We start from the raw sequence: 26,013 nt of genomic DNA on the forward strand, positions 1-26,013 counted from the left end.
TTAAGTATCCAAAAAAGCCACACAAATTAAGAAAAGTGAAAAATTGTGTGTTATTTGAGTACCACATCGGATTCTGTTAACTTTTTGGATGAAAATAGTAACGGAGTGACTAAATTTGAACAAATATAAAGTTTAGTAGTTTGCGGGAGACAAATCAAAGTTGAGTATTCGTGACAAAGGACAAAGTTTAGTGACCTCCCATGAAATTTACTCAAACAAAAAATAGAAATACAAATAAAAATCTTCAAATAAAATCAGCACGTCTTGTTTGAAATTTACAAAAACCAACTCCACCGAACCAATGGATTGCTGGAGTAAATGAGGCACTTTCTCCACCGGTCCACTGGTTTGGTCGAGCCATCAAATAACTGTAAAATATTGTTTTTTACCGATTAAAATATTAGAACTGTAGAATATTTTTAGGAAAACAAATGGAGTATTTTAAAATTTAAATGTATTAGAAGGACAACAGAACAAAATAGATGAAATATCTTAAAATTTAGATGTAATAGAAGGATCATAAAATATTTTTCAAGTAGGATTTTTTGTGGCCGTAAAGTGATAAAAATATTTCTTCGTGTGTTGGTAGAAAATAAAAATAAAAATAAAAATATTAGGTTCCGAATTATTAATTACGGTTCAAACTTTGAATTTGTGAGAATAAAAAATATCGTGGTATTTCTAGTACATCCAAATTCTAAGGTATTTTATTTATTTTTGTAGAAGTAAATTTAAGAAAATATTAAAATATTAAGATATAAAATGACTTCTAGAAAAATAGATGGAATACTTTAGAATTTTAATGTATTAGAAGGAGCGCGATGTTTTTTTATTCACCAAGATTCAAAGTTTGAACCGGAATTAATAACTCGGAATTTAACATTTTTTTTTTTCCAACCAACACACAGAGAAATATTTTTATCTATTTACAACCACAAAAAAATCTCACTTGAAAAATATTTTGTTGTCCTTCTATTACATTTAAATTTTAAGATATTTTATTTTATGGACCTTCCAGTAGATTTAAATTTTAGAAAACTCTATTTATTTTCTTAATTTTTTTTTACAATTATAATATTTTAATCGGTTGAAAACAAATTTATGGGAGAATTTTCAAATGGGTCATTTGATAGCTCCACCGAATCAGTGGACCGGTGGAGCAAGTGCCTCATTTGTTTCACCGATCTCTTGGTTTGATGGAGTTGATTTTTGTAAATTTCAAATTAGTCGTGCTGGTTTGAAGATTTTTGTTTATTTCCTTTAAAAAGAAATCTTTTCATAAAAGTCGGATCACCGCCACTAATCTTTAAACAACAAAAAAAGAAAGTCGGATCACCTCTGACGTGGTCAGATCGAATCGTTCATTACGTTTCCGCATGAATTTAATACGACTCGGTGAATATAAAATTCAAAATAGACCTAAATTCTTCATTGTTTTTTTTTGTTTTTTTTGAGTGGAGACTCAACCTGAATTCTTCATTGTCTGAACTCTGAACGGAGAGACTCAACTTTGTTTTTTTTTTGAGTTGAAACCCGTAGGTGAATTATATTATAAACTCTAAAACTATTACAATATTGTAAAATTGAAAAACTAAGAAAATAAAAGTGCTACCTAATCATTAATAATTTTAAAAGTAAACTTAGAAAATAAATTATCCGTTCCTTCACATATGTGAAATATTCAAAGTTGGAGGGTCTGTTGGTAACTTCCACCATTTATTTTCTGACAGTTGCTCCTTATCAAAATATCCACAATATCTGATTTTCTTCTCCCATTTCACTTATGCGCCTCAATTCTTCCAGACCGCTCTTCAATTCCTTACCAAAAACAATTATACTATTGCCCCTGGTTCATCTCCTGAGCCCGATTTACCAGTCTCTTCACCGGTCCTTGTGTCCTTTCAAAGAGTTTCGAATTCAAGTGATATATCCCACACAAACATCTGCCCATTGATCCTTTCTCCAAAACCAATTTGTTGTCTAAATTCCTCTTATTGCGCTGCCATTTGTTGAATTTTAGAGACAAAAAGTATGCAATGAAGAGAGAAAAATATATTGAAAAAAGGTGTATATTTTTTATTACAAGATTTTCTATTTATAACTCTAAGGCTCAAAACTAGCCATTGGTACTATTTTCTATTTTAGTAATAACGGTACACGTTACCGTTATCTATCTATATTTGTAAATAAGTAAATCTCTATTTCTATATTAATTAAATGATGAGATCTATATTTTAACACCTCTTGAATCTAGAAATGTATATATCATATAATCCTAGATTGCTAGTAATTCTTTCAAATGGATTTGGGTCCAAGCCTTTGGTGAAGATATCCGCAAGTTGATCTTCACTTTTAACATACAGTGTTTCTATTTCTTTTGCTTGAACTTTCTCTCTAATGAAGTGGCGATCTACTTTTATATGTTTCGTTTGCTCATGAAACACGGGATTTGATGCTATGTGTCGTGCCGAGTTGTTATTGCAAAACATTTTCATAGGTCCTTGAGTTTTAAACCCCATGTCCGATAAGAGTTGCTTAATCCAAGTTAATTCGCTTGCGGTTGATGCCATGACACGATACTCCGCTTTGGCACTTGAACGTGCCACAATATTTTGTTTCTTGCTTTTCAATGTGACTAAATTTCCGCCTACAAATGTACAAAAACCAGTTGTCGATTTTCTATCGAAGCTTCCAGCCTAATCTGCATCAGAATAGCCACATATATTGTTAGAGTTATTGTTTTTTTTTTATTATGAAAATACCCTTTCCGGGATTCCTTTTTAAATATCTCAAAATTCTATTTATAACTTCTAAATGTGATGTTCTAGGTGAGTGCATGAACTTATTAATTTGGCTCACGGAAAAATATATATCCGGACGAGTAACCGTTAGGTAGATCAATTTTCCTATAAGTCTTTGAAATTGGTTCATGTCTTTTATAGGTTCACCATCTTCACTATTTAATTTACACTTGTTATCAATTTGGGTAGAGGTCGGTTTGTATCCTAGTTTACTGGTTTTTTTTAATAAATCAAGTGTATATTTCCTTTGTGAGATAAAAAGTCCTTTATTTGAAAAATCCACTTCTATCCCTAAAAAATACTTGAGGTATTCTAAATCTTTTATATCAAAATTTTCTTTTAGTTGTTTTTTGATTTTTTGGATGTGTTCAAAGTTGTTTCCGGTAACTTTAATGTCATCTACATATACTAGAATTAGAGATTTGTTGGTTCCATCACAATTGGTAAATAGAGAATAGTCGACATTACTAACCTTAAAATTACAAGAAATTAAATAAGAGCTAAGTTTGCCATACCATACCCTTGGAGATTGCTTCAATCCGTATATTGATTTATTTAGCCTACAAACCAAGTTATAATTATTTTTCCAATTTATGACCGGGTGGTAATATCATATACATATCTCTTCAAGTGTTCTTTGAAGGAAAGTATTTTTAACATCCATTTGGTAAAGGTCCCAACCATTGTTTACCGCAATAGAGAATAAAATTCTAACGGTATTTATTTTTATCACCGGTGCAAAGGTTTCGTTATAATCTATTCCATAGGTTTGAGTAAACCCTTTGACAACTAATCTTGCCTTATATCGTTCTATGGTACCATCACTATTATATTTGATTTTATATACCAATTTACACCCAACCGGTTTTTTATTTTGGTAAGAGGACTATTTTCCAAGTTTCATTTTGTTCTAAGGCATTAAGTTCATCTTTCATTGCTTTGCACCAAATTGAATTTCCAATGGCGTCTTGATATTTGTTTAGTTCTAATTTATTTTCAACACAAGTGAGAAATGTATGGTATTCGGATGAAATTTTGTCATAAGAAATAAAATTTTCTATTGGGTATTGAACCGTGTATATCTCATAATTTCTAAATTTAGTTGATGGTATTGGTATCCTAGGTGACCTTCTAACTCCTAAGTTATTTTGCACTAAACCTTCACTTGTGTTATTATTAATTTCACTAACTCCATTTTCACAAATATTGGTTGGTTCATAATTTAAGTCATCTATGTAAGGCATTCCAGTGTGGCGAACTTGGTTGTTTATATTTGTTTGGCCAAATACTTTTTCTTTGAAGTATGACTCATTTTTAAAAAATGTAACATTTCTAGAAAGTTATAATTTTTTATTAATTGGATCATAACATTTATAACCATTTTTGTAATATGAGTATCCTAGAAATATATTTTATTTGACACAAAATCAAGTTTATCTTTTCTTTTGATGTACACAAAACTTGTGCAACCAAATATTCTTAAATGACCATATGTAATTTTTTGTTGGTAGATGATTTCTAATGGACTTTTATTATATAAACCGACACTTGGTAATTTATTAATTAAATGCGTGGCACAAAGTAGGACATTCGACTAATAAATTTTAGGAACATTATTTTGAAATAATAAAGTTCGTATCATTTCTAATAAATATCTATTTTTTCTTTCCGATACTCAGTTTTGTTTCGAAGTATTTATGCAAGTTGTTTGATGTATGATGCATTTTTCTCTACAAAGGCTTGAAAATTTGTTGTTTATAAATTCGATTCTATTATCCGATCTAAAAATTTTGAGTTTGACATTAAATTGAGTTTCTATAAGACATAAGAATTCAAAAAAACATCCAAACACTTCATCTTTAGATTTTAATAAATACAATCAATTAGTTTTTGAGAAATTATCAATAAAAATAACAAAATACTTAAATTCATTATATGAATCAATTGGAGCCAGTCCCCATACATCGGAGTGAACTAAATCAAATAAAGCTTTAGTTTTGCTAAAAGAAGGTACAAAAGGAAGCTTTGTTTGCTTAGCTAACTTACATGTTTCACAATTCATACAATTTGAATTTTTAAAATCTAAAATACTACTTAAAGTCTTGTCGGATGGATGCTCAAGTCTCTTGTGCCATAGATCAAAATTAACGGTTGCAGAAGTACAAAAATTAAATTGCTTGGAGTTCAATAAATAGTGTCCGTTTTGTAAAAATTTCTCACCAATCTTGACTCCGGTTTCTCGGTCCTAAAATATGACGTTTTTACAAGAGAAAATAAATTACAATTTAATTCTTGTGTTAATTTATTTATAGAAAGTAAGTTTATGGGAAATGTTTCTAAGTATAAAACATTCTTAATTAACTTATTACATAAATTAATTTTTCCCTATGTCATTTATTTGTGCCTTCATGCCTTTTGCAATTAAGACATATTTATCATTCTTGGTCAGGTTTAAATTTGATATTAATTGTTTGTTACCAAACATATGGTTTGTTGCTCCACTATCTATAATAATTTGGTTAAAAAATTAATCTTTTAAGTTAGAGGCAATACCACATGCACTAGGGGTGTTTTGGCTCCCAAGCAGCGCAGAAAGATGCTCCAGAGCTTGTTGTACTTGATCCCCAATGCCATATGCACCTCCTGACCCGCTAGCACAATAATAGGCTCCTACCCTGGTTGCACTCCACCCGCCAGCGCAGTACTGCTCCTGACCCGGTTGAATCGACCCACCAGCGCCATATTCGAACTGACCCGTTTCCAAAAAAACTTGAGTTAACGGGTTTGCCTGGTTTATTGGGCCTGCCTAGGTAATCAACGGGTCTGCCATTTGTAACGGGTCCGAACCTTTGGTCGCTGAATCCTCCAGATTGGCTAATGGGTCTGCCTGGGTATATGTGGGTTCCCAATCCGACTTGATTCAGACCCGTTAGTCTATTTACACCTTCTTCTTCATTTGAAACAATGTAGGATCTGTTTTTTTCACCGTTTCTTTCCCAATTTTGCCTATATCCTCTCTTCTCCGCCCCTCTAATTTTTTTAGGTTTGAGATGCGGATAGAGAAACCAACATCGATCTTGAGTGTGACCCTCTCTTTTACAGTGATTGCATTTTTCGGTTTTGGTTTGATTTGGTTGATTTTGGTTGAAATTGGGGTTTTTTACGGCTAAGCAACGAGTCTCGTGTTCTTCGAATTTTGTGTTATGTGGACCACCTATGATAGATCTTGTACTCTCCTCTTGTTGAATTAAGTTTTGAATTTGAGAGTAAGAGGGAAGAGGTACTGTAGTCATGATTTGAGATCTTACCACTTCATAACTCGGATTTAACCCGGCGAGGTATTGAAAGATGTCATCCTCTTTATCTCGTTTTTGAAATATAGTAAGATCTGTGTTTAGAGGCTGGTAAGTCCGAAGTTCGGCCTTTTTCTTCTTAAGAGCACCGAGGTACTCGGTATTACTTCTTGATATTTGCTTTTCTTGTTGATTTCTTGCATGAGTTGATAGATATGGGAAAAATTGTTTTGTTGCTCGTACATAGTTTTTACGTCTTCCCACAACTCATACGCCGTGTCGGCCGTCTCGAAGAGGTCGACTACGGTTGGCTCCATTGACAATATGAGCAAGGTTATGATTATATCATTTTTTGTTCTCCAATTTTTCGCTGCCTTTTTTTCAATTTCGGTCTTATTACTTGGATCTGCTGCCGTTGGCTCTTTAATCTCGTCGGTGATGTATTCTAACACCTCCTGACCACTCAGAGCTCTATATGCAGCCTTTGCCCATGACAAATAATTTTGGCCATTGAGCAAATTGTTTGTTAGCTTTTGTTGCCCCTGCCCTTCTTGAGCCATTTTGATTTTTGCTGATTTTTTATTTTTATTTTTTTTGCTAGTACCGACTAGCTTTGCTAGTTTATGTGGTACTCAGGCGGTATAGTTTTAGATCTATTGCTCTGATACCATATTGAATTTTAGAGACAGAAAATATGTAATGAAGAGAAAAAAATATATTGAAAAAAAGTGTGTATTTCTTGTTACAAAATTTTATATTTATAACTTTAAAGCTCAAAACTAGTCGTTGGTACTATTTCCTATTTTAGTAATAACGGTACAGGTTACCGTTATCTATCTATATTTGTAGATAAGTAAATTTCTATTTCTATATTAATTAAATAATGAGATCTATATTTTAACACCATTTCTTCTCGCATGATTAGCCAAGGCATGTGGCTCCAGTAGGGCTTCCCTTGTGATGTATTTAAGATAAACCTTATCCCCCAATTGTTGCAATAGCCTGGTACATCGCACAATGGTTTCAGTTGCCTTCCGTGATGAAATTTCTTCGACGTCATCTCTTACCACTGCCTCGACCAGCACTCTGCAATCCGACTATCCGAGTAGAGAGCCTTCAATGACTCAACCTGATGTGACTTATACGGCTATACCACTGTACCCTCAGATACCACACTCATCACGATGAAATCCAGCCGAATATTTTTTTTCCGAACCTGCGCACCGATCTTTAAGATTCGTGCCATATTAAAATAAACTAAATCTCATTCTACCATGTGCGTATCCTCTGAGATATCTCATTTTTTGCGTGACCGACGTGTCCGGTGATAACGGAGGGACCAGTATTATTTGAGCTTTAAATTTTCCAAAAAAGTCAAGCAATATATGAGATATCCCAGAGCCTCAGAGGATACGAATTCCTCGAGTCCGCATCGTCTGTATATTGACCGTCCGATTGTAACGGAGTCTATCCGGCCTCCGCCTAAAACATATGATGTCTTAAATATTAGTGTGGATCTAACTTACACGATCTTAAAGCTGATCCGACAGTCCAGATGCATTAACTCAGAAGATTCCTTTTTGAGTTCACGTAGAGGATACGAATTCGAATTCCTCAAAAGTGATCGGTCATCGGTCAAGGTACGAGAATGATTGCTTCGGGATTGTAGGCAGTGAGCACCAGAGACGAAACTGAGCGCAATCCCAATGGAAGGAGATGAAAGCAGCGCACACCTCCATGGCACAGCCAAGGAGGTTCCATGGCTACGCACCTTTCTCACGCAAGCCGCTCTATGCTTCTTCCTCTTCGTGGCGTTCAACATTGGCCAGCCCCAGATCAAGGTACCTCTCTCAAGCGCGCCAGGTTTAGGAGAAGAGAGGAGCTTTGGATCTTCTACAGAGTTTTATTTTGTGAGTGTCGCTGGCGGATCTCGGCCTCTTGAGTTGCAATCTCGGCTTTTAAAACAGGTTTGTTGACTACTGTCGATATCTTTGATTGACGAACATGCTTGTAATTTGGTTATCATTTGCGTAATTGAACATCGTAATTAGGCGATAATAGCTTGCATTACGGTAGATGTCTCAAATTGTTACATATCTGGTTTTTATTAGAAGGCAAAAGAGATGGTGCTTCTTTCCTTTTATTTATGTTTTACATATCAAGCAAGAAAGCTTATTCACTTGTAAAGGGTAGTCTAAAGAAAAATATTTTTTTGATTTGATTTTTATGATTCATTTTTCTAGAACGGAGGAATAATAAGTGTTTTTTTTTTAAAAATTATCTGTCAAGGAAGATGGGGATGATTGCAAAGATCTACAAGCCAAACTTTGTGCTTAATATTGGTCAATTTGGAGAAGTAGATCCACTTTGGTTCAATGTAATTTATTTATCTTTTAGTTATCTTTCTTTTTTTCAATTTGTTCTGTAATTCTTTAACGACTCTTATCTAATATTTAATATATTTACCAAAGTTACATTTTACTTTGTTGCAGGTAACTCTTCATCCTGAATTATCAAAGATTCCCTGGTGAGCTGCTCTCTATCCTTTGAAAATAAACTCTATTCACCTATCTGAGTAACAATAGTTGCTAGTAGCTATCTATGACAGTGCATTTGTGTTTACCAATACCGTTCAAACAAAATTAGGCAAAATTATCACAATTTAAACTGGATAATCTAAGACCGGCAAAAATAAAAAAAGATCGAGAATAACAACATTTAAGTAACAAAATACCAAAGGAATGACGGTACATAAATGAAGAGCAAAAGGCATATATAATTTTGCTCTTGAAAATTAGTTCAAGTAGTGAAAGACATGCTAAATTTGCTGTGTATATAATTTACTAATAGGTATACTACTACCGCCTCAAAAGGACGAGGAATTGGTAATTTCATGAAGAAAATACAGCTGCCATATGAACAGGTCCTTGAAGTAATTGGTATAGATACTGGGCCGTTCCAGGTAAGCTTACAGAACTATGCAAGAGAAACATAAAGAAATGAAAAGGACTATATTTTGACCTCAATTCACAGAGAAAGCCTAAAATAGACAAAATGTCAAGCATAGATTAAGTGTAACTGTTGAGATTGTGTGCCTTTTGTGCTTTTATCTTACATGGAATGCCATGTGCTAATCTTCTAACTGATCTTGAATTCCACTGCTAGAATTTTTCGCAGAATGAGATAAACGACACAGATTTCAAGGAACAGTTAAATTGGTTAAAGCAAACGTTAGCAGTTACCAGCAGTGACTGGTAGTTTCTTTACTTCTTTTTGACTGGTAGTTTCTTTTTGTTGGTCTTGTAGTTGCATCTAGAGACATAATTAGGCCAATTTACACTGCACTCATGAAAATCTTTCTTCATTCAAGCTAGGCGAATTGTTGTTGGTTTCAATCCACTGGTGATTTGTAATCAGCAGAATAACAAAGAAGCAATGATATTGTGGGGCCTTTTTCGAGACATTTTCCTGAGATACAGAGTGGTGAGGTGTTTATGACCCTTGTAATGGCATTTGTACTTGTACTTGCTCATTACTGATTTAGATTAATTTTTCAGAATGCATATCTCAGCACTAATGGATGCAGTAGCTATTTTTACAACGACCGAGGAACTACATACATTGAAAACCCCAGACCAACAGATAGATTGCAGAGTAGCTTTTTTCTACATGGAGTTAGCCCCCAAGAGATTGTGAGTAATTACTGGTTGCTCCTAAAGTTTAGATCTCTATAGCTGTCAGTAATGCTTAATTTCAGATTGTAATAGAGGCCTTATACTGGTAAATACCACTAGTCATGTACAAGGTCTGTTGAAATAGTGCTGTTCTGTTTGATTGCCATGAGATGGGAACCTAATTATCTGAAATAAAATGCATTAAGAAATTGTCCATGAGTCAAATGAAGAGAAAATATAACAACAGAATAGTTGGTAAACACAAGGTGTAGTACTATTTGATAAATTCTCCACTCTGTAGCTGAACTAACAGTATTTTTTTATGGCAGAAAACATACTCGGTAGATTATGGAGGTATAGTAGAACTGAAGAATTCAATTTCTCAACAAGGAAGAGAAGCCATATAGATTGTCTTCATACGAATTTCATTATAGCTAGTCTTGGGTGAAGTTTATGTGATATAGTAAAAGATTCATTTTTTCGATGCCTGTCCATTGGTGTTTTGTTAAAGTTTGTTAAATGCAAACATATCCATAATCAACTGTTTTGTCTCAGGCTCAGGGGGGAGCCGGGACATAATTACAAATAATAATATGTTCTCTTATTCCAGTTGCATGCTATTAAATTTTTGTTATAAAGGCCAGAGTACTGAAATACTGGTAGCAAATTTTTTTTTGCACAGGTATTTGTAAAACATAAATTCAACTTGTTTTAAAAAAATTCAACATAAACTGGTTGAGATTAGTAAGGCAAACAAACAAGCTAATAGGAACTTATTCTTCTACGATGCTATGCTGGTTACTGAGATCATTAGAATATCTTCTTCTTCAGAGCCTTTATTTCCAAACAAGTTGAGCTAGACTACAAATGAAATCCAACCGAAATCAGTAACACAGGGACTTCCCAGGAGGTCACCCATTCTAGTACTACTCCTACCTAATTTATTAGAGTTTCATTTCCATAAAGAGATTGTTTTTTTACCGCTGGTTCGCCAAGTCTATCACAAACCCTCCTCTTTTTTCGTTAGAATATATGTTTTTTTCCTGTCTCAATTGCGGGTTTTGTTGGAAAACGGGATTATGTCATTAATACTGTACATGACCGATTTCTTTATTAATAGGAAAAAAAATATTGAAAAAGAGGTACGATTCCACAAAATATCGATAGGAAGAACATGATAACTTTAAACTTTTGAATTAATTTAGTATAGAATCAAGTGGTCAAAATTAGAAGATTTACAAATTAATTTTGATGCATTTTTTGAGTTTTTTTTTACCACTTGATTCTACACAAAATTAATTTGAAGATTTTAATTTTTTGCATATAGACGCATAACTCAAGGTAGATGAGTTTTAACAGTTCAGATTTGTTATTTGAAATTAATCCGATATGTTTTAGAGTTAAAAGTTCAAAAAAAATGAACATCCTAGTTCTACTCGAACTATTTTATCAAAATTTCACAGCAATCGTGTTAATTCATTAATCTGAAATTTCAAATTACCGCTGTTTTATTTTTCCGTCTCGTTGCAAAACGGACTTCGCTACAGCCCTTTAACGAAAATCAGGCCCGTTAAGTACTGTAAAATGGCCCGTCGGCCCAGGTGCTAAAGCAAAACGGGTCCGGATCCCCTAAAGCAACTCAGAATTTAGGGGATCCGATTCCAAGCAAACAAAACCCACGCAAAAACCCGAATTTTTTATTAATAGAAAATAAATTAATAAAATATCGAGATTGGAGATCGGTTTTGATTTTTGTCGAGAACTAAGAAGTACGGGCTACGTTAACCCGTCCAGCGGACGGGTCTAATTAACCCGTCCGGGTTACATCCCTAATTAACCAATTCCTAATCTTAGCGGTTAAAAAAACAAAAAACTCAAAACCCGGACGGGTTTACCCTTCCCGTCCAGACCAGAAAAAAAAAAAAACCCAAAACCCGGACGGGTTCACCCTTCCCGTCCAGTCCAAAAAAAAAAAAAAAAAAAAAAAAAAAGCAAGCCCGGACGGGGAAGTAAGACCCGTCCGAGAAACTTCACATTTCAAACATCATGCTTATATATTTTTTGTTTTTTCTATTATATTATTATATTATATTATATTATTTTTTGTTTTATATCGAATATAATAATATAATATAAAAACAAAAAATAATATAATATAATAACATAAAATAATATAATATATATAAGTAGGGCTGTTAAAAAAATTCGTAGTTCGTGATTCGATTCGGGTTTGATTCTAGTTTAATTCGATACAAAATGGGTTCGAATTGAAACGAATCAAACTAGGTTCGGTTTCAAAATTAATTCAAACCAAACTCAAACATAGCTTGGTTCAATCGAAATGGGTTCAAACCTAGCCTGGTCTAATTAACCCGTCCGAGTTACATCCCTAATTAACCAATCTCTAATCTTAGCGGTTAAAAAAAAAAAACCCAAAACCTGGACGGGTTCACCCTTCCGGTCCAGACCAGGAAAAAACAAAGTTCGTGAACCCATTTCGATCGAACCAGGCTAGGTTTGAGTTTGGTTTGAATTAATTTCGAAATCGAACCTGGTTTGATTTGTTTCAATTCGAACCCATTTTGAATCGAATTAAACTAGAATCAAACCCGAATCGAATCACGAACTACGAATTTTTTTGCCAGCCCTACTTATATATATTATATTATTTTATGTTATTATATTATATTATTTTTTGTTTTTTTTATTATATTATTATATTCGATATAAAACAAAAAGTAATATAATATAATATAAAAAAATAATATAATATATATAAAATCATAATATAATATAATATAATATAATAATATAATAGAAAAAACAAAAAATATATAAGCATGATGTTTGAAATGTGAAGTTTCTCGGACGGGTCTTACTTCCCCGTCCGGGCTTGCTTTTTTTTTTTTTTTGGACCGGACGGGAAGGGTGAACCCGTCCGGGTTTTGGGTTTTTTTTTTTTTATTCCTGGTCTGGACGGGAAGGGTAAACCCGTCCGGGTTTTGAGTTTTTTGTTTTTTTAACCGCTAAGATTAGGAATTGGTTAATTAGGAATGTAATCCGGACGGGTTAACGGACGGGTTAACGTAGCCCGTACTTCTTAGTTCTCGACAAAAATCAAAACCGATCTCCAATCTCGATATTTTATTAATTTATTTTCTATTAATAAAAAATTCGGCGCAAAAACCCCTACTGGGCACTGGCGCGATCAACATTCACTGTACAGTGCTCCATCTTTTTCTATCTGACAATGGGAGACGAGGCGGAGGAGGTTGCCGAGACAGAAGCTGAATCTCAGGTCAGTCTCCGTATGCTTGCATGATATTAGTTTTCATAGAGGAATTATATTGTACCGCTTCTTTGGAATTCCGATTAGAGAATCCCTCAAACTCTTGCTATTCCAGTTAGATTTCAGTGCCCTTGTTCTGATTGGGAGTAACCTATTTCTACATCAATTTTGATGTAATTTGTGCACCGGATTGCTTAAACGGCTGATAATTTCTTATCGTATTGATTTTGATCTCTGAATTTAGTTGTCTCAAAGGAGGTAGTTTGTCCGATTCGATCCATGGACTGCGTGCATCCCTTTCAGAATTATTGTTAGTTGATATTTGTTATTGGGATGGATGAACAAGGGATGCATGTAGGAATATTTCCTACAACTTTTCTGTGATCTGAAAAACTTTCAGCAAACTTCAAGCTTCTGTATGGGTATTGATTTTGTCCTGTAAAAAGAGCTGTCTGGAAGGAGAGCATTTGGGACAAGAATGCATATTTATTGAGGAAAGCTTAGAGTTCTTTTGTAACAATTTAAAAAAAAATATTGGTTGATTTTCTAGCTTTGATCAATGAAGGAGACGTCAACTTATGAACATAGGTCATCCTTAATTGATCTAGTTTTGGAAAAAGTGAACTTTTTAGTATTTTTTTTTTTAAGAATGTAGGTCATCTCTTTTCTCCAAGCTAAAGTTCATATGACTTGCTAATTGCATAGCATTCTTTAGTTTGTTCTTAATGTTAAATTATATATAGCACTCCATTGTTTTACATGTCTGACAAATTGTATCTGACCTGTCAGGTATATATGGCTTGCATAATGCAGGGTAATAGGTAAGATCAGAAAACTTTAGTACTGATCTTTGTCATATTTCTGAGTTTGGTTATACCCACTATTCATCAGGTGTGGTAACTTAAATAGGACATTAACATGCTTTATGTATCCAATTAATGTGTTGTGAAGAGTTGGCATTGCTTACTATGATGCATGCATCCGGCACCTTTATGTGCTGGAAGTTTGGGAAGATGGTCGTGGAGATTTTCCTCTCATTGATCTTGGTACAAAATTTACTACTATTTTGATGTATCTTTGTGTTTTAACTCAATGCTTGCAATAATCAAGATGGTTTTTAAATAATTGTCCAGCTTGCTTGTAAGTTGTAATGCAATTTTGTTGGGTGAGCAGTGAAATATCAAGCGAAGCCTAGGATCATTTATTCAAGCACCAAGACAGAAGAGGCATTGTTATCTGCCTTACGGAGAAATGGTTTGAATTCCATAATCACACAATGAAATCTAAATTTCAAACATTTTTCTAGCTTTTTCGAATGAATTGTTTCGTTAACTCCTTTCAATGTAGATGGTGAAGAACCTATTTCTGTAAAGCTTGTTCGGAGTTCTGTTTTCAGTTATGAACAAGCCTGGCACAGGTTCAAGTCGATCTCAAATTTATTTTTGGAGAACTTTATCATCTCGTTTTGTTATCAAGTTATTCACCTTTGTTTATTTAACATCCAGGTTAATATATCTGGGAGTGGGAGAAATGGATGAGGGTTTAACTGCCAAAGAGAGAATTTGCTTTGTAAGTAAAAAATTCACACATTCACAGACACACAGACACACAGACAGACACACACACTTGTGGACTCTGTTTCTTTATCTGTGATAGTTGTTGAAACAAAGTTTAATTCCCTTTGTTATGGTTGTATCAATGTTCATTAATAGAATATGAATAATTCTTTAAATAATTAGAATTTCAATAATTTATTATTTCCTCTACTTTGCAGCTTAATTCTATGATTGATCTGGGTAGTGAAGTTCAAGTACGAGCTGGAGGTGGCCTACTTGCTATTTTAGAGAATGAGGGGCTTGTGGATACCTTTGAACCAAAGGAATGTGGAAACACCATTGCAATTGATTGCGTAGCACAAATCTCATTGTATCCTTAATCTTTCATATAATTAGGTCATTTTTCTTAAAAAAGAAAAAGAAACATTCATGTTTTGTTCACGACTTTTGGAAAGAAAAACCAATTTGGTCGTTGAACTTTTATTTGCACTAATTAGTCTTTGAACTTTTGAAGCAAAGCCGACTTAGTCCTTGAACCCAGGAAAAGAAAAAGAAAATCGGTCCTTGAACTTATACATACACGTCCTCAAGGTTTATAAAATAACAAAATTAGTCAGCTGCCGTAGAAGTGATGGGGGTGGTGTGCCATTAGGAATGTAAATTAGTAAAGGGATCAGATCTTCTATTTGGATTTGTATTCTAATATCTGACAGATACATGTATATTTTTTAGTAGATACAAATACAGATACAATTTCAATTCGGAGGTGGATACAAATATGGATACAGAGAATTAATAGTCTTTAGAAATATACTGTAAAATTTCATTACCAACCCAATCAATCGTCTTTAGACCTAATTACTCAATTACCCAGACTCACATGTCATCTTGTATTAAGATTTACAATTTTTTGGTACATTTTGACTATATATGATGATAATTAGTGAATAATTTTTGTTAGCTCATATATAATTTTTACATAACAATTTTTTGTTAACAAATTATGTTGTAAACCTTGTGAATGTACATATAACATGTGATAGTTCCATTTCTTGTGTTTTTGAGGTTAGATGACGAAGTGCAATCTACAGATTGTATTAAGTAAAGAATATAGAACATAGATCAATCGTTACATTAGAGAAACAGAAACAAAAGCAAAATTCAAAAGAAAACGCTAACCTACATCAAAGTCTGTGATAGTTCCATTTCAATGTCTGATTCATTCATATTCATATTTGTGTTTCTTTAGTATCTTATATGTCCATATTCATTTAATATCCAATTCGTATTTGTATATGAGATTACCCATATCTGTATCCTTATCCGAAAATTGAAAATGGATATGGATGCGGTTTGGCGATTACTTCTCTGTATCTGATCCATTTATGCCTCCATGTGCCATACTATTGCATGTGTGATCAAATGTTTCTCATCAGAAAAGAAAATTCCACCCTAAAAGTTCAAGGGTGAGTTGAACTGTTTTGATTTTGATTGGACAGCTCATACAAATTATGGCAGTAAGATGCTGTTACTTTTTATGGCACCCAATGTGAACTCGGAAGACTAATTTGGTTGTTTTGATAGAAGTTCACGGAATATGCCCTTTTCTGAAAGTTGAGGTCCAAGTTGTTTTTCTTAATAAGTTGAAGGACTAGTTTGTACAAATTTTAGAAACGAGGAAGATAAGAGGGGAAGCAATAGAAGTGGCAGATTTTTTTTTAGGGGTAAAATGCTTTTGCTTCCCCAATATGAGGCCTAATGGGTTAATTTTATACGGAATTACTAAAGGCCACACTTTGGTTTTTTTAACACCCAATTACTGCTGCTGTCAGCTTTGGGTTCTTTTATGCTATCAACCATCAATGTGCTTTTACAAAGTTTTCTAAAGTGTGGTTGTTTCCTTTGGAAATGTCTACAAGTCAAATTCTGACATGTTAATAAACAAAATTCTCCATTCTCTATTGAATAGTTTAAAAATGTAACCCTTAATAGCGGCATAGAGATAAGTATCTAAAACTTGATTCTGCTGCATATGAAGCATTGCAAATTTTTCAAATGGACAAACACCCAAGTCATATGGGAATCGGAAGAGCCAAAGAAGGGTAATATTGATTACTTATATCAGAAAATTTCTGGTTTAGAATAGTATTATGCATTGTTTTTTTTTTTTTTTTCAGGTTTTCTCTCTTTGGGATGTTTAATAAGGTAAAGCAAAAAATTTCTTATATTGAATTTATATATCATTATTTATTATTACTAGACTTATACTGTTGATTTCCCTTAATTACCCAGTGTGTCACGCCAATAGGAAGGCGTCTCCTGCGGTGAGTTCAATACTTGTTTACAACTTTATATAAAGTTTATGGAAATTCTAAGTGACAACTGTTAATGCTTGTCAGTACTTTTTGTTTCTTGTTCCAGGGCTTGGTTCTTGCGACCTGTACTTGACATCATGATTTTGAATAATCGCCTGAACACCGTATCCTTAGCTAGCTGTTGATAGATTATGAGTCATAAACCCAATGTTTAACCTGTTTAATTCTAGAGGTTGTTATGCTTAAGAGATTGAAGATATCATTCTTCCTCTCATGTGAAGAAGTGATGTCAGCTTTACGTGAGACTCTAAAGTCTGTAAGAGATATTCCGCAAATGCTCAAGGTACCATTTTATTGTTAAATGCTACTTGATTATTTCAGATTGTTGAACGTTCTGAACTCATTGACCTATGTATGATATAGTGATTAAATTCTTATTTAATTGCTTTTGGTTATTACTTCTTCTTGGAGGAGGGTGGTGGGGATGGCATTGAGCAATACTGTAAAAAAACTGAGCTCTGTTTTATGTTATCAAATTGATGCATTAGCCTAATTAACAACAACAACAACAACAACCAAGCCTTTAGTCCCAAACAAGTTGGGGCACGCTAGAAATGAAACCCGACCGGAGATTCGTGAGGGTTTCATTTCCATAAAAAGGCTGTATTTTACGTTGGCTCGCCACGCCTATCACAACCCTCCTCCTTTTTCATAACTTGGGACAGGCTGTGTAGAAACTACCAAGTTGGTTTTGTTGCCTAATTAACGTCTCTATTTTTTTTTCTTCCAGAAGTTCAACTCTCCAAGTTCCTTCTGTACAAGCAACGATTGGAACTCGTTTGTAAAAGTAAACTTAATAACTGAATTATAATATAGCAGGCTCAGATCTTTAATTACACTTTGTGTTTACATTCTCATCTTGGCCTTTTTCTTTGTCATGCAGTGCATTTCTTCCTTATTGCATATAAACAAGATCTTTGAAGTAGGTTTATCTGAGCACCTTCTTGAGATGCTGGAGAACTTGCAGTTGGACTTACTTGAAAAGGTATGTAATTGTTCTCGCCCCCCCTGCATTCTGAGTTGTAATTAGAATAACACTTTTCATTTCAAAAATAATTACTTCTATTTTATATCTTCTTCTGCCAGGCAAATTCGTCTATTACAACAGAGCTAGCTTATGTCTTTGATCTGGTATGTATTTTTCTTGAATCTTTTTGTGAAAGCTCTTGTATTATAAATTTATAATACATAAACTTGCAAAGAAAATGTCTGTCAATCTAAAGCCACCAGAAAAGAGTTGCATGGGTTCTTTTTGTTTGAGTGTTTACAGTTTTGAACTTTGCAGAACTTGTATTTCTTACGGTGATTTCAACAAAACCAACCTGCTACCAATATCTGTCCCAAAAATTTGAGAAAAATGCCACCTGAGAATATTCATTCTTATTGATAACTTTTGCTATTGCATTATCATTTGTGGTACTTTTTGTAGGTAATAGGTGTGGTTGACCCACGAAGAAGTAAGGAGAAGGGTTATGAGACACTAGTGAAGGAAGGTTTGTGTGATGAGGTAGGCTACAACACATCATATCTTTTTAGAACTACTATTACCATAAAAGACTAATAAAATATCTTTTTGCTTCAGTTAGATGAATTACGAATGGTTTATGAAGGTTTACCTGAACTTTTGGACCAGGTAAAAGATAGTCCTTTCTTGCTAAAACCAAGAATTTATTGTTTTAGTTTTAAATATAAATGAGAAAGGGGAGGTAACACAGTTCTTCTTCAAAGCCTTTATTCCCAAACAAGTTGGGGTAGGCTAGCAATGAAACCCAACCGGAATCAGCAACACAGGGACTTCCCAAGAGGTCACCCATCGTAGTACTACTCCTGCCCAATTCGTGAGGGTTTCATTTTCATAAAGAGGTTTTTTTTTTACCGCTGGCTCGCCAAGCCTATCACGAACCCTCCTCCTTTTTCCTGGCTTGGGACAGGCTGTGTAGAAACTACACAGACGGAGTTGGGAGGTAACACAGTTGGCTAGGAAAAAAGTCCTAGGATTGTTGGTTACCCAAAGCCCGAGAGTTCGATTCCCCCTCACGACTTCGCAGCCTCTGCGGAGGTTTTTTTTTTAAAAAAAAAAGTTTTAAATATAAATTTTCTTGAAGAGTTTTTAATAATTCTTATCTCCACTAGGTGTCATCTTTTGAAAATGCGTCTCTTCCTTTCTCGGATGATTGCAGGAATGCTCCATGCGTTGTTTATGTACATCAAATTGGTTGGTTCCTTGATCTCTATTTCTTTGTATTATATCTTCAAATCTTGTTGTTCTTTAGTTCAGCATTAAATTATTTTCTTGATTTTCAATCTTGCAGTTGCTGTTCAGTTAATTTGTGTTGCTTTTGTATGCTGCAGGTTACTTAATGTGCATTTTTGACGAAAAGCTGAGTGAGGAAACACTAGCAACGCTTCAGAACTTTGAATTTGCAGTACGTAGTGATTTTAATATACTTGTATCCAATTCTTTCAATATGGTGACATAAATTTATGCTCAGTTTTCAGAAGATGGTGAGCAGACAAAGTTTTTCTATCATACCCCAAGGACAAGAGAGCTTGATAACCTTCTTGGTGATATCTACCATAAAATCCTTGGTATGCTTTGGAAAGTTAATGTCATCATGGTACTCAAAAATAGCCAACTTACACGTTTTTTTTGTGCAAAGACATGGAGAGAGCTATTATTGGAGACCTGGTGTCTCGCATCCTCCATTTTTTACCTCATATGACAAGGGCAGTTAACTTTGCAGCTGAACTTGATTGGTAAAGTGCTGCTCTCTCCAAATTTGTCTATAAATGTTGTGGTCTAATTTCAATTGGTGGTGTCAATGGGTCAAGCTTTGTCTGATATCCATGCCAACCCTCAAGTAGGTTTTAGTTGGGCTGAGTTGACCTGACCTGACCTGACCTTTCAGATAGTCCTGAAATTCAAAGCTTTTAACCAAACCAGTCTTTTTTGACTGCCAGCACCAGTCTCAACATTTAGGATTTATAGACAGCTGATTCTTCATTTTCTCAATTGTTTTTGTTAGTATTTTGTCATTAGCAATTGTTTCTCACCAAAACAACTATGTGAGACCTGTCCTCGTTGAGGATTCATTGCTCGAGATACATAATGGGAGGTACTAATTTCATGTCAAGTTGGCTTTTTTTCTTCTTCTCTTTTGCATATTTGTCCACTTGACGTTCAATAAATGATAAAAAATAATGTAAGAATGTTGCACTAACTCTTAGAAGGTAGACATCCTTTGCAGGAAATGACTGTTGATACGTTTGTGCCAAATGATACAATTATTCTTAGCAACGGTAAATTTTACTTTACTTTTTATACTAAAAGAAAAGGAATTGGTCTTAATCATTAATAGTTAAGTCATGTTTGTTTGTTTCAGAAAGAATTAATATCATAACTGGCCCCAATTACTCTGGGAAGAGCATTTACATTAAGCAGGTGAAAAGTTTTTGATATCAGTATTTCCAATTGTCTTTGTAAGCTTATGCATATAATGTTGGATTCAGTGACTTATCTTTTGGTGCTGTTCTCAGGTGGCTTTGGTGGTTTTCCTTTCTCACATTGGAAGCTTTGTACCAGCTAATTCTGCTACAGTAGGGTTGACAGACAGGTATAATATATTGCAGAAAGTTCTTCTCTTTTATTATAGCTGATACAAGACCATAGTTGCTACCGCAAATGGCACCCAGCCATCAAAATCAAGGCTGAGTCGAGCATAGCTGATAGCCACTATCAGTTTTTCAAAAAAAAAAAAAGGCTGAGTCAAGCAACTATGTCTAACTTGCATAACTTTACAATTTCAATCCCAACTAAGTTGCTTTCTGATTTATGCAAAGCTTGAAGTAACATCGGAATTTGCTTGGTTTAATTTTCCAAAAAGGAAACATTGATTCTTTTTAGGGCAAGGACAAAATTGTTCCTTATTTAATCAAGTGTACCTTTTCCGTCAACATGTGTATTGGACCAAAAATATCTGGGTGCAAGTAGATTTGAGAATGAGATCTTCTTACTTTGTGTTTCACTATTTATATAAAAGTGGGTGTGATATACCGATAAAAGGATAGGTTGAATTGGCTGTGTTTATTATATGCTACTGCTGATACTTGAATTATCTTTTTAAGATACTTGAATTATCTTTTTAAGGATATTTTGTGCGATGGGCAGCAAGCTCATGACAGCAGAGCAGTCAACTTTCATGGTTGATTTGCATCAAGTTGGAATGATGCTTAGGTATGTGATAGTAGTAAGTATTCATCTTTGCATCAAGAACCTGTAACCTCTGGCATATACTGGTAATAGAAAATTCTGGTACAACAATATGGTACCGGATATATAGACCAGAGTTCCATCGTGCTCTCCAATTAGGCAATTACTAAAACCACACAAATGAAGGAGAAAAGAATAAGCTAATCTCACTGTTTTAACTACAAGCAGTATTTTTGTAAGATGTACACATTAATAGGATACTGATACCATCCCTCACCAGTTGGGATTGCAAAATGCTATCCTCGATTTATGCATCTTATTTAACATTCCTAATGGTTTTATTAGACAAGCAACATCAAGATCCTTGTGCTTATTGGATGAATTCGGCAAGGGTACTCTTACAGAAGGTTAGATGCTAAGCTTTAGTGTCATCTGAAAATGATCATAGCTTTGTTATCTTATGGATTTAGGTAATATGCTTGGGGCTGAAAAAAGGAAACTATCACTGACAATCTCCTCATGCCTTTATGCTTTGACAAATATTCTCATTTTGGTCTTGTATTCCTATTTATATATTTTTTAAAGAAAGCAGCAACTTGCCACCTGTCTTCATCAAGCAGAAACAAGTAACAGTGCAATGATCAAAATGCAACAACAAACTGTCTCAGCTAACACCAAAAGTAAACCCTAGGCTGGATCAGTAAAATAAACTATTCGAAGATTCAAGCATCCTTGATACTCGATTGCCTTGGTCTTGGTTCAGCCAAGTCAGAATTCCTTATAGGGTAACACCAGTACACATACCACTTACCAGGGCCTGATGTGCCAGTAGTCAGAAGCTCCAGTTATTCTCAGTAACATCACACCTCCAGAGAAAACAAAAAAGGAAATTTTGCTCTTATATTTTCTCACAGCCCCCTCACAATTCTTCAATTGCACTTTGGATCAGATCACGGTAAGGTCTCGCAGGGGGGCGGGGCCCTCAACTGCTGCTACATATCCTATTTTTCATATCAAACAAATTAGGAGACATGATTGACCTTGTCTTGAGCCCCTCTTGCATTCAAATTAAGAACTTGAGTTGCCATCGAAATTGACACAATTTTGATCCCTTACCAGAAATCTCATGATCCAATCAGTCTACTTACTGTCAAATCCTCTAATATGAAGAGCTTCTTTCAAATAACCCCAACTAGTAGCTTTATGACAAGCCATTCCTTAATCAAATTTCAATAGATTGCCCTTTTCTTTAGTAGCTTTGGAGCATGTAGATTTCACAGGCACACACCACACTATTGAATATGAATTTGCCCTTGGCAACTAGCACAATTAGTCTTTATGTAGTATTCGGAATATGTGTAAATTATTTTATAACAACATTTACGTCAAACTTTTAACAGCATCCACAGTTTTAGGAACCAAAGACACAACGACCTTTTTAAAATTGGATAATTTGAAATTGCCACCAGCAAACTGGGTAGTTAAATGACAGACCCTCTTTAGCAACATCTGAGTATTTTTCCTCAGAGGAGATATCTATCATCTCAGCCAAAAGCAGCACACCAAATTTCCTCTTAAAATCTTATTCTAAAGACAGCCTTTCCTCTTCGATAACCAATTCCTCACCGATCCAAAGGGATGGGGCCAAATTCCTATGTATGCAGCTGTTTGAATTGATCAAATGTATTGTTAAATCTTCTTTTAACATGTCTGTAGCTATTGGATGTTTCAAATATTTTTTGTATCTTTCCATCATCAGCCAAATATATTTATCCTCTGACTTTCTAGATGGAATTGGGCTGCTTGGAGGAGTTATCAGTCATTTTGCTGCATATGACAGTCCTCCCAAGGTTAGTTTGATTATGATGCATGCAAAGTAATATATTATATAATTGCTATACTTAGGGGTGAAAATGGAGCGGATTCGGAGCGGATAATGCTAATCCCATATCCGTATCTGTTTCTCAATGAACGGATACGAATACGGATATGGATAGTAAATGGATATCAAAATTTAAAACAAAATCCGCCTTAAACGGATACGGAGCGGATAATCTACGAATACAGATTCGAATATGAATACAAAACGAATAATTATCGGATAATAGAGTCATATGAAATTGAAAGCAAAAAGTTCGAGACGAATTCGAAATAAAAGTTATTACTGTGTGCCCCAATAAATTGTTTACAATTAAATAAAAATAGCGCACATTATTTTGTAAATAGTAGATTCATTTTGTTATAATTATGACTAATTATATTATATCATAAATGATAATATATCAATATATATACATTTGTACAAAAAAAATAATAAAATAGCTTAAGCGAATGGTTCACAGGTGGATTTTATACAAGTATTTCACATGCTAATTCATGTGGCCCAATTCAAGGGGAAAAGTTGATGTCCGGATGAATGGATTTATTGGTCCCACAATGGAACGAGCGGTAGGATGTGAATAATATATAAGTGCTTAGCTTCGGCTGTAGCTGCATTGAAGTTCGCAGAGAGAGGCACTTAGAAAATTGCAAGGACTGGGTTCAAACTCTCTCTGATTTCTGAAAATAAGAGGTTCCGGATAGAATCCGGATATCTGTTTCGTTTAGGCGTCTATGACCGAATCCTTATCCGAATCCGGATACTGTTCTGATTACTCAATAAATATTTGGATCTGTATCCGAGAATTATCTGGATCCGTTTATCCGAATTCGGATCCGAGTCGAATATGGAGCGGATTCGGAACGGATAATCCGGATCCATTTTCAGCCCTAGCTATACCCGCTTGTCCGACATAAAAAATGTTATGTTGGGTAGTAATTGTGGCTAATCTTGTGGTTTGCAAGCGCAGGTTCTCTTGTGTACACATTTGACAGAGATCTTCACCGAGAACTTGTTACCAGAGGTAAAATAGCTGTATTTTCTGCTCTTTCTGGTGTATTATTTTCCTAATTTTTCGGTTTATTACAGTCAGGAAATGTCAAATGTTACACCATGAGCGTGCTAAAACCAGACAACAAGTGCACTGACGGTGATGAAATTGTATATCTATACCGGTATGCTGGTATTACTTCTTGTGTATAGTATGCTGTGCATTATTTCTTGTGTACTGTACACTGCATTACTTCTTGCGTTCTAATGTGTATTGCTATTAATTTTCGAGTTTCTTACTGGAAATTATCTGTCTTGAAGACTAGTACCTGGGCAAGCGTCATTGAGCTATGGTAGACATCTTATCCCTTTATGTGTATACCAATGTCTACAACTAATCTTTCTGGAAAAGTAATATATTACTGTCTATAACAGGATTGCACTGTGCGCATCTTGCTGGTTAGTTCCTTTCTGATGTTATAAACACTTCTCTTTTTAATGTTCTTTTTTCTTTTACTCCGTTTTCTCTGTTTTTTTTTCACGGACATACTCTTTCATTATTTTTTACACAAAAATATTGCTAATATAATTTTCTCCCCATTTGCCAAGCAGTTAGGGCTATTTTTTTTTCTGGAGGCATGAGAAAGTATACAAGGGGAAGGAATTGGAGAGTGGGACAATAGATTTTAAATGGGTTTATTATCCTTCTTGTTCAAGTTCAGGTCCGCTTGTTAATATGGAATCTAGGGTAAAGGGGTCATTCTTTTTTTCTTTCATAGGCCAATTGGTGCTTCGTTAGCTTTAAGGGTTTTTGGCTAGTACTATAATAGAAAGATTTTTTTTCAGGTGTTTCTTGCAAGAAAACTATTTTCAAAATTTTCTTAGTTTACACTGATAATTTTTATTTAGGAGTACCTAGTGATGTTATTGAAAGAGCCATGAATGTTTTGGAGGATCTGAATCTTAAAAGGCGAGCCAATCGCTTTAATTCCCAGAAACTATTGGCTAAAGACCAGCAATACAAGGTGATTAATGTATAACTTATTTTATCCTGATTACATCTTACCCCATGGTGGCTACGTTTATACCATTACACAGATAAAAGAAGGAAGGAATTTATTTTTCACTATAGTTTCATGTAGTTATAGATTTTCATACTTAACTGCTGCTCATTTTTTTTTTTTCTGCTCAGCTGGTTAGCCCACACTATAGTAGAAAAAGGATTGATTCATTCAAATAACCGTAGTCGAAATATTTGTTGTGCTTTTTTGGGTGTTTAGTTCAGACAAATATAGTCATTTCAAATTGTGTGTTCTTCCCCTGCTTATTACAACTTTGCAGGATATGGTGTCTCTGCTATTGAGTTTTGATGCAGAGAAAGGTGACCTAACCAAGTTTTTCCAAGAAATGTGCACGGCCCTGTTCTGACTCAGCATGAATGGCTTCATCCCGAGAAATTCCCGAGCCATGCACATATGTGATGGTTTTTTCTTGCAATCTGGCAATGTAGATTTGAATTTGTCATTATATGATAGACCAGAAAATAAAAAAAAGCCATAAATGGATGCAATCCAAGTCTTTTAAAGCACACTGAAAAATCTTCATTGTATTTACGTGCAATAGAAGCTAATTGTTTTCTTACTATTTTACAATCGAGTAAAAGACTTTCAGCAATGGGATGGTTATTGCTGGAGTCCATATCCTCTGAGGTAACAAAATATTTGTGTTTAGATACATACCATACAATCAGAATCCGGATCAATCCGACCCGAGGTGGAATGTGGGCTCTTTTAATATTCATGTGGATTTTGATCGGACGATCTGTATCTAAACATAAATATGCTGTTACCTTAGGTGATATGAATTCATGAATCATCGTTGTGTTTACCATGCAATAAGCTTCACTGAGAATTAACTTTACCTGAACCATGCACCCCGACGTCACA

At 34.4% G+C, this 26,013-nt stretch overlaps 2 protein-coding genes across 12 annotated transcripts; both read left to right on the top strand.

The window, feature by feature from the left end:
* The first annotated feature begins 7,733 nt into the window (after positions 1 to 7,733).
* Positions 7,734 to 10,383, top strand: LOC144553516 (Calcineurin-like metallo-phosphoesterase superfamily protein). 5 transcript variants are annotated; one of them, XM_078301707.1, is made up of 8 exons: positions 7,734 to 8,061; positions 8,388 to 8,471; positions 8,587 to 8,621; positions 8,945 to 9,056; positions 9,272 to 9,348; positions 9,469 to 9,577; positions 9,652 to 9,786; positions 10,098 to 10,383. In XM_078301707.1, exons 1-8 carry the CDS (start codon positions 7,801 to 7,803, stop codon positions 10,173 to 10,175), a joined length of 891 nt encoding a protein of 296 aa, XP_078157833.1. In that variant the 5' UTR covers positions 7,734 to 7,800; the 3' UTR covers positions 10,176 to 10,383. The 5 variants fall into 5 exon arrangements, with proteins under 5 accessions (XP_078157833.1, XP_078157835.1, XP_078157834.1 ...); XM_078301708.1 differs by having other exon boundaries at positions 7,735 to 8,061; positions 9,260 to 9,348; positions 10,070 to 10,383; XM_078301706.1 differs by having other exon boundaries at positions 7,735 to 8,061; positions 9,260 to 9,348.
* Positions 10,384 to 12,945: 2,562 nt separating this feature from the next.
* Positions 12,946 to 25,741, top strand: MSH5 (MUTS-homolog 5). 7 transcript variants are annotated; one of them, XM_078301724.1, is made up of 34 exons: positions 12,946 to 13,066; positions 13,847 to 13,878; positions 14,009 to 14,103; positions 14,231 to 14,311; positions 14,405 to 14,474; positions 14,563 to 14,626; positions 14,832 to 14,983; positions 16,614 to 16,715; positions 16,791 to 16,818; positions 16,906 to 16,937; positions 17,035 to 17,092; positions 17,185 to 17,271; positions 17,719 to 17,775; positions 17,872 to 17,973; positions 18,075 to 18,119; positions 18,418 to 18,495; positions 18,571 to 18,621; positions 19,122 to 19,203; positions 19,341 to 19,414; positions 19,481 to 19,577; positions 19,649 to 19,745; positions 20,015 to 20,104; positions 20,224 to 20,288; positions 20,372 to 20,430; positions 20,526 to 20,602; positions 21,136 to 21,222; positions 21,544 to 21,605; positions 22,987 to 23,048; positions 24,048 to 24,101; positions 24,167 to 24,252; positions 24,389 to 24,420; positions 24,503 to 24,526; positions 24,977 to 25,092; positions 25,409 to 25,741. In XM_078301724.1, the coding sequence occupies exons 1-34, from the start codon at positions 13,019 to 13,021 to the stop codon at positions 25,493 to 25,495; spliced, it is 2,433 nt and encodes an 810-aa protein (XP_078157850.1). In that variant the 5' UTR covers positions 12,946 to 13,018; the 3' UTR covers positions 25,496 to 25,741. The 7 variants fall into 7 exon arrangements, 6 of the variants coding, with proteins under 6 accessions (XP_078157850.1, XP_078157852.1, XP_078157851.1 ...); XM_078301726.1 differs by having other exon boundaries at positions 19,481 to 19,553; XR_013511387.1 differs by lacking the exon at positions 24,167 to 24,252 and having other exon boundaries at positions 25,409 to 25,429.
* Positions 25,742 to 26,013: the final 272 nt, after the last annotated feature.

Source organism: Carex rostrata, chromosome 4, assembly GCF_964058835.1.
Source record: "Carex rostrata chromosome 4, lpCarRost1.2, whole genome shotgun sequence".
In the NCBI taxonomy this organism is placed as follows: domain Eukaryota; kingdom Viridiplantae; phylum Streptophyta; class Magnoliopsida; order Poales; family Cyperaceae; genus Carex; species Carex rostrata.

What these genes read in the sequence shown, in the direction of transcription:
- MSH5 (XM_078301724.1), top strand. Translation starts at nt 13,019, where the DNA reads ATGGGAGACGAGGCGGAGGAGGTTGCCGAGACAGAAGCTGAATCTCAG. An exon ending in TATGAACAAGCCTGGCACAG is followed by an intron (nt 14,475 to 14,562) that starts GTTCAAGTCGAT and finishes TTTAACATCCAG; the next exon opens with GTTAATATATCTGGGAGTGG. An exon ending in TTTGCAGCTGAACTTGATTG is followed by an intron (nt 19,746 to 20,014) that starts GTAAAGTGCTGC and finishes TGTTTTTGTTAG; the next exon opens with TATTTTGTCATTAGCAATTG.
- LOC144553516 (XM_078301706.1), top strand. Translation starts at nt 7,801, where the DNA reads ATGGAAGGAGATGAAAGCAGCGCACACCTCCATGGCACAGCCAAGGAG. An exon ending in AATCTCGGCTTTTAAAACAG is followed by an intron (nt 8,062 to 8,387) that starts GTTTGTTGACTA and finishes CTGTCAAGGAAG; the next exon opens with ATGGGGATGATTGCAAAGAT. An exon ending in TAGATACTGGGCCGTTCCAG is followed by an intron (nt 9,057 to 9,259) that starts GTAAGCTTACAG and finishes TTCCACTGCTAG; the next exon opens with AATTTTTCGCAGAATGAGAT.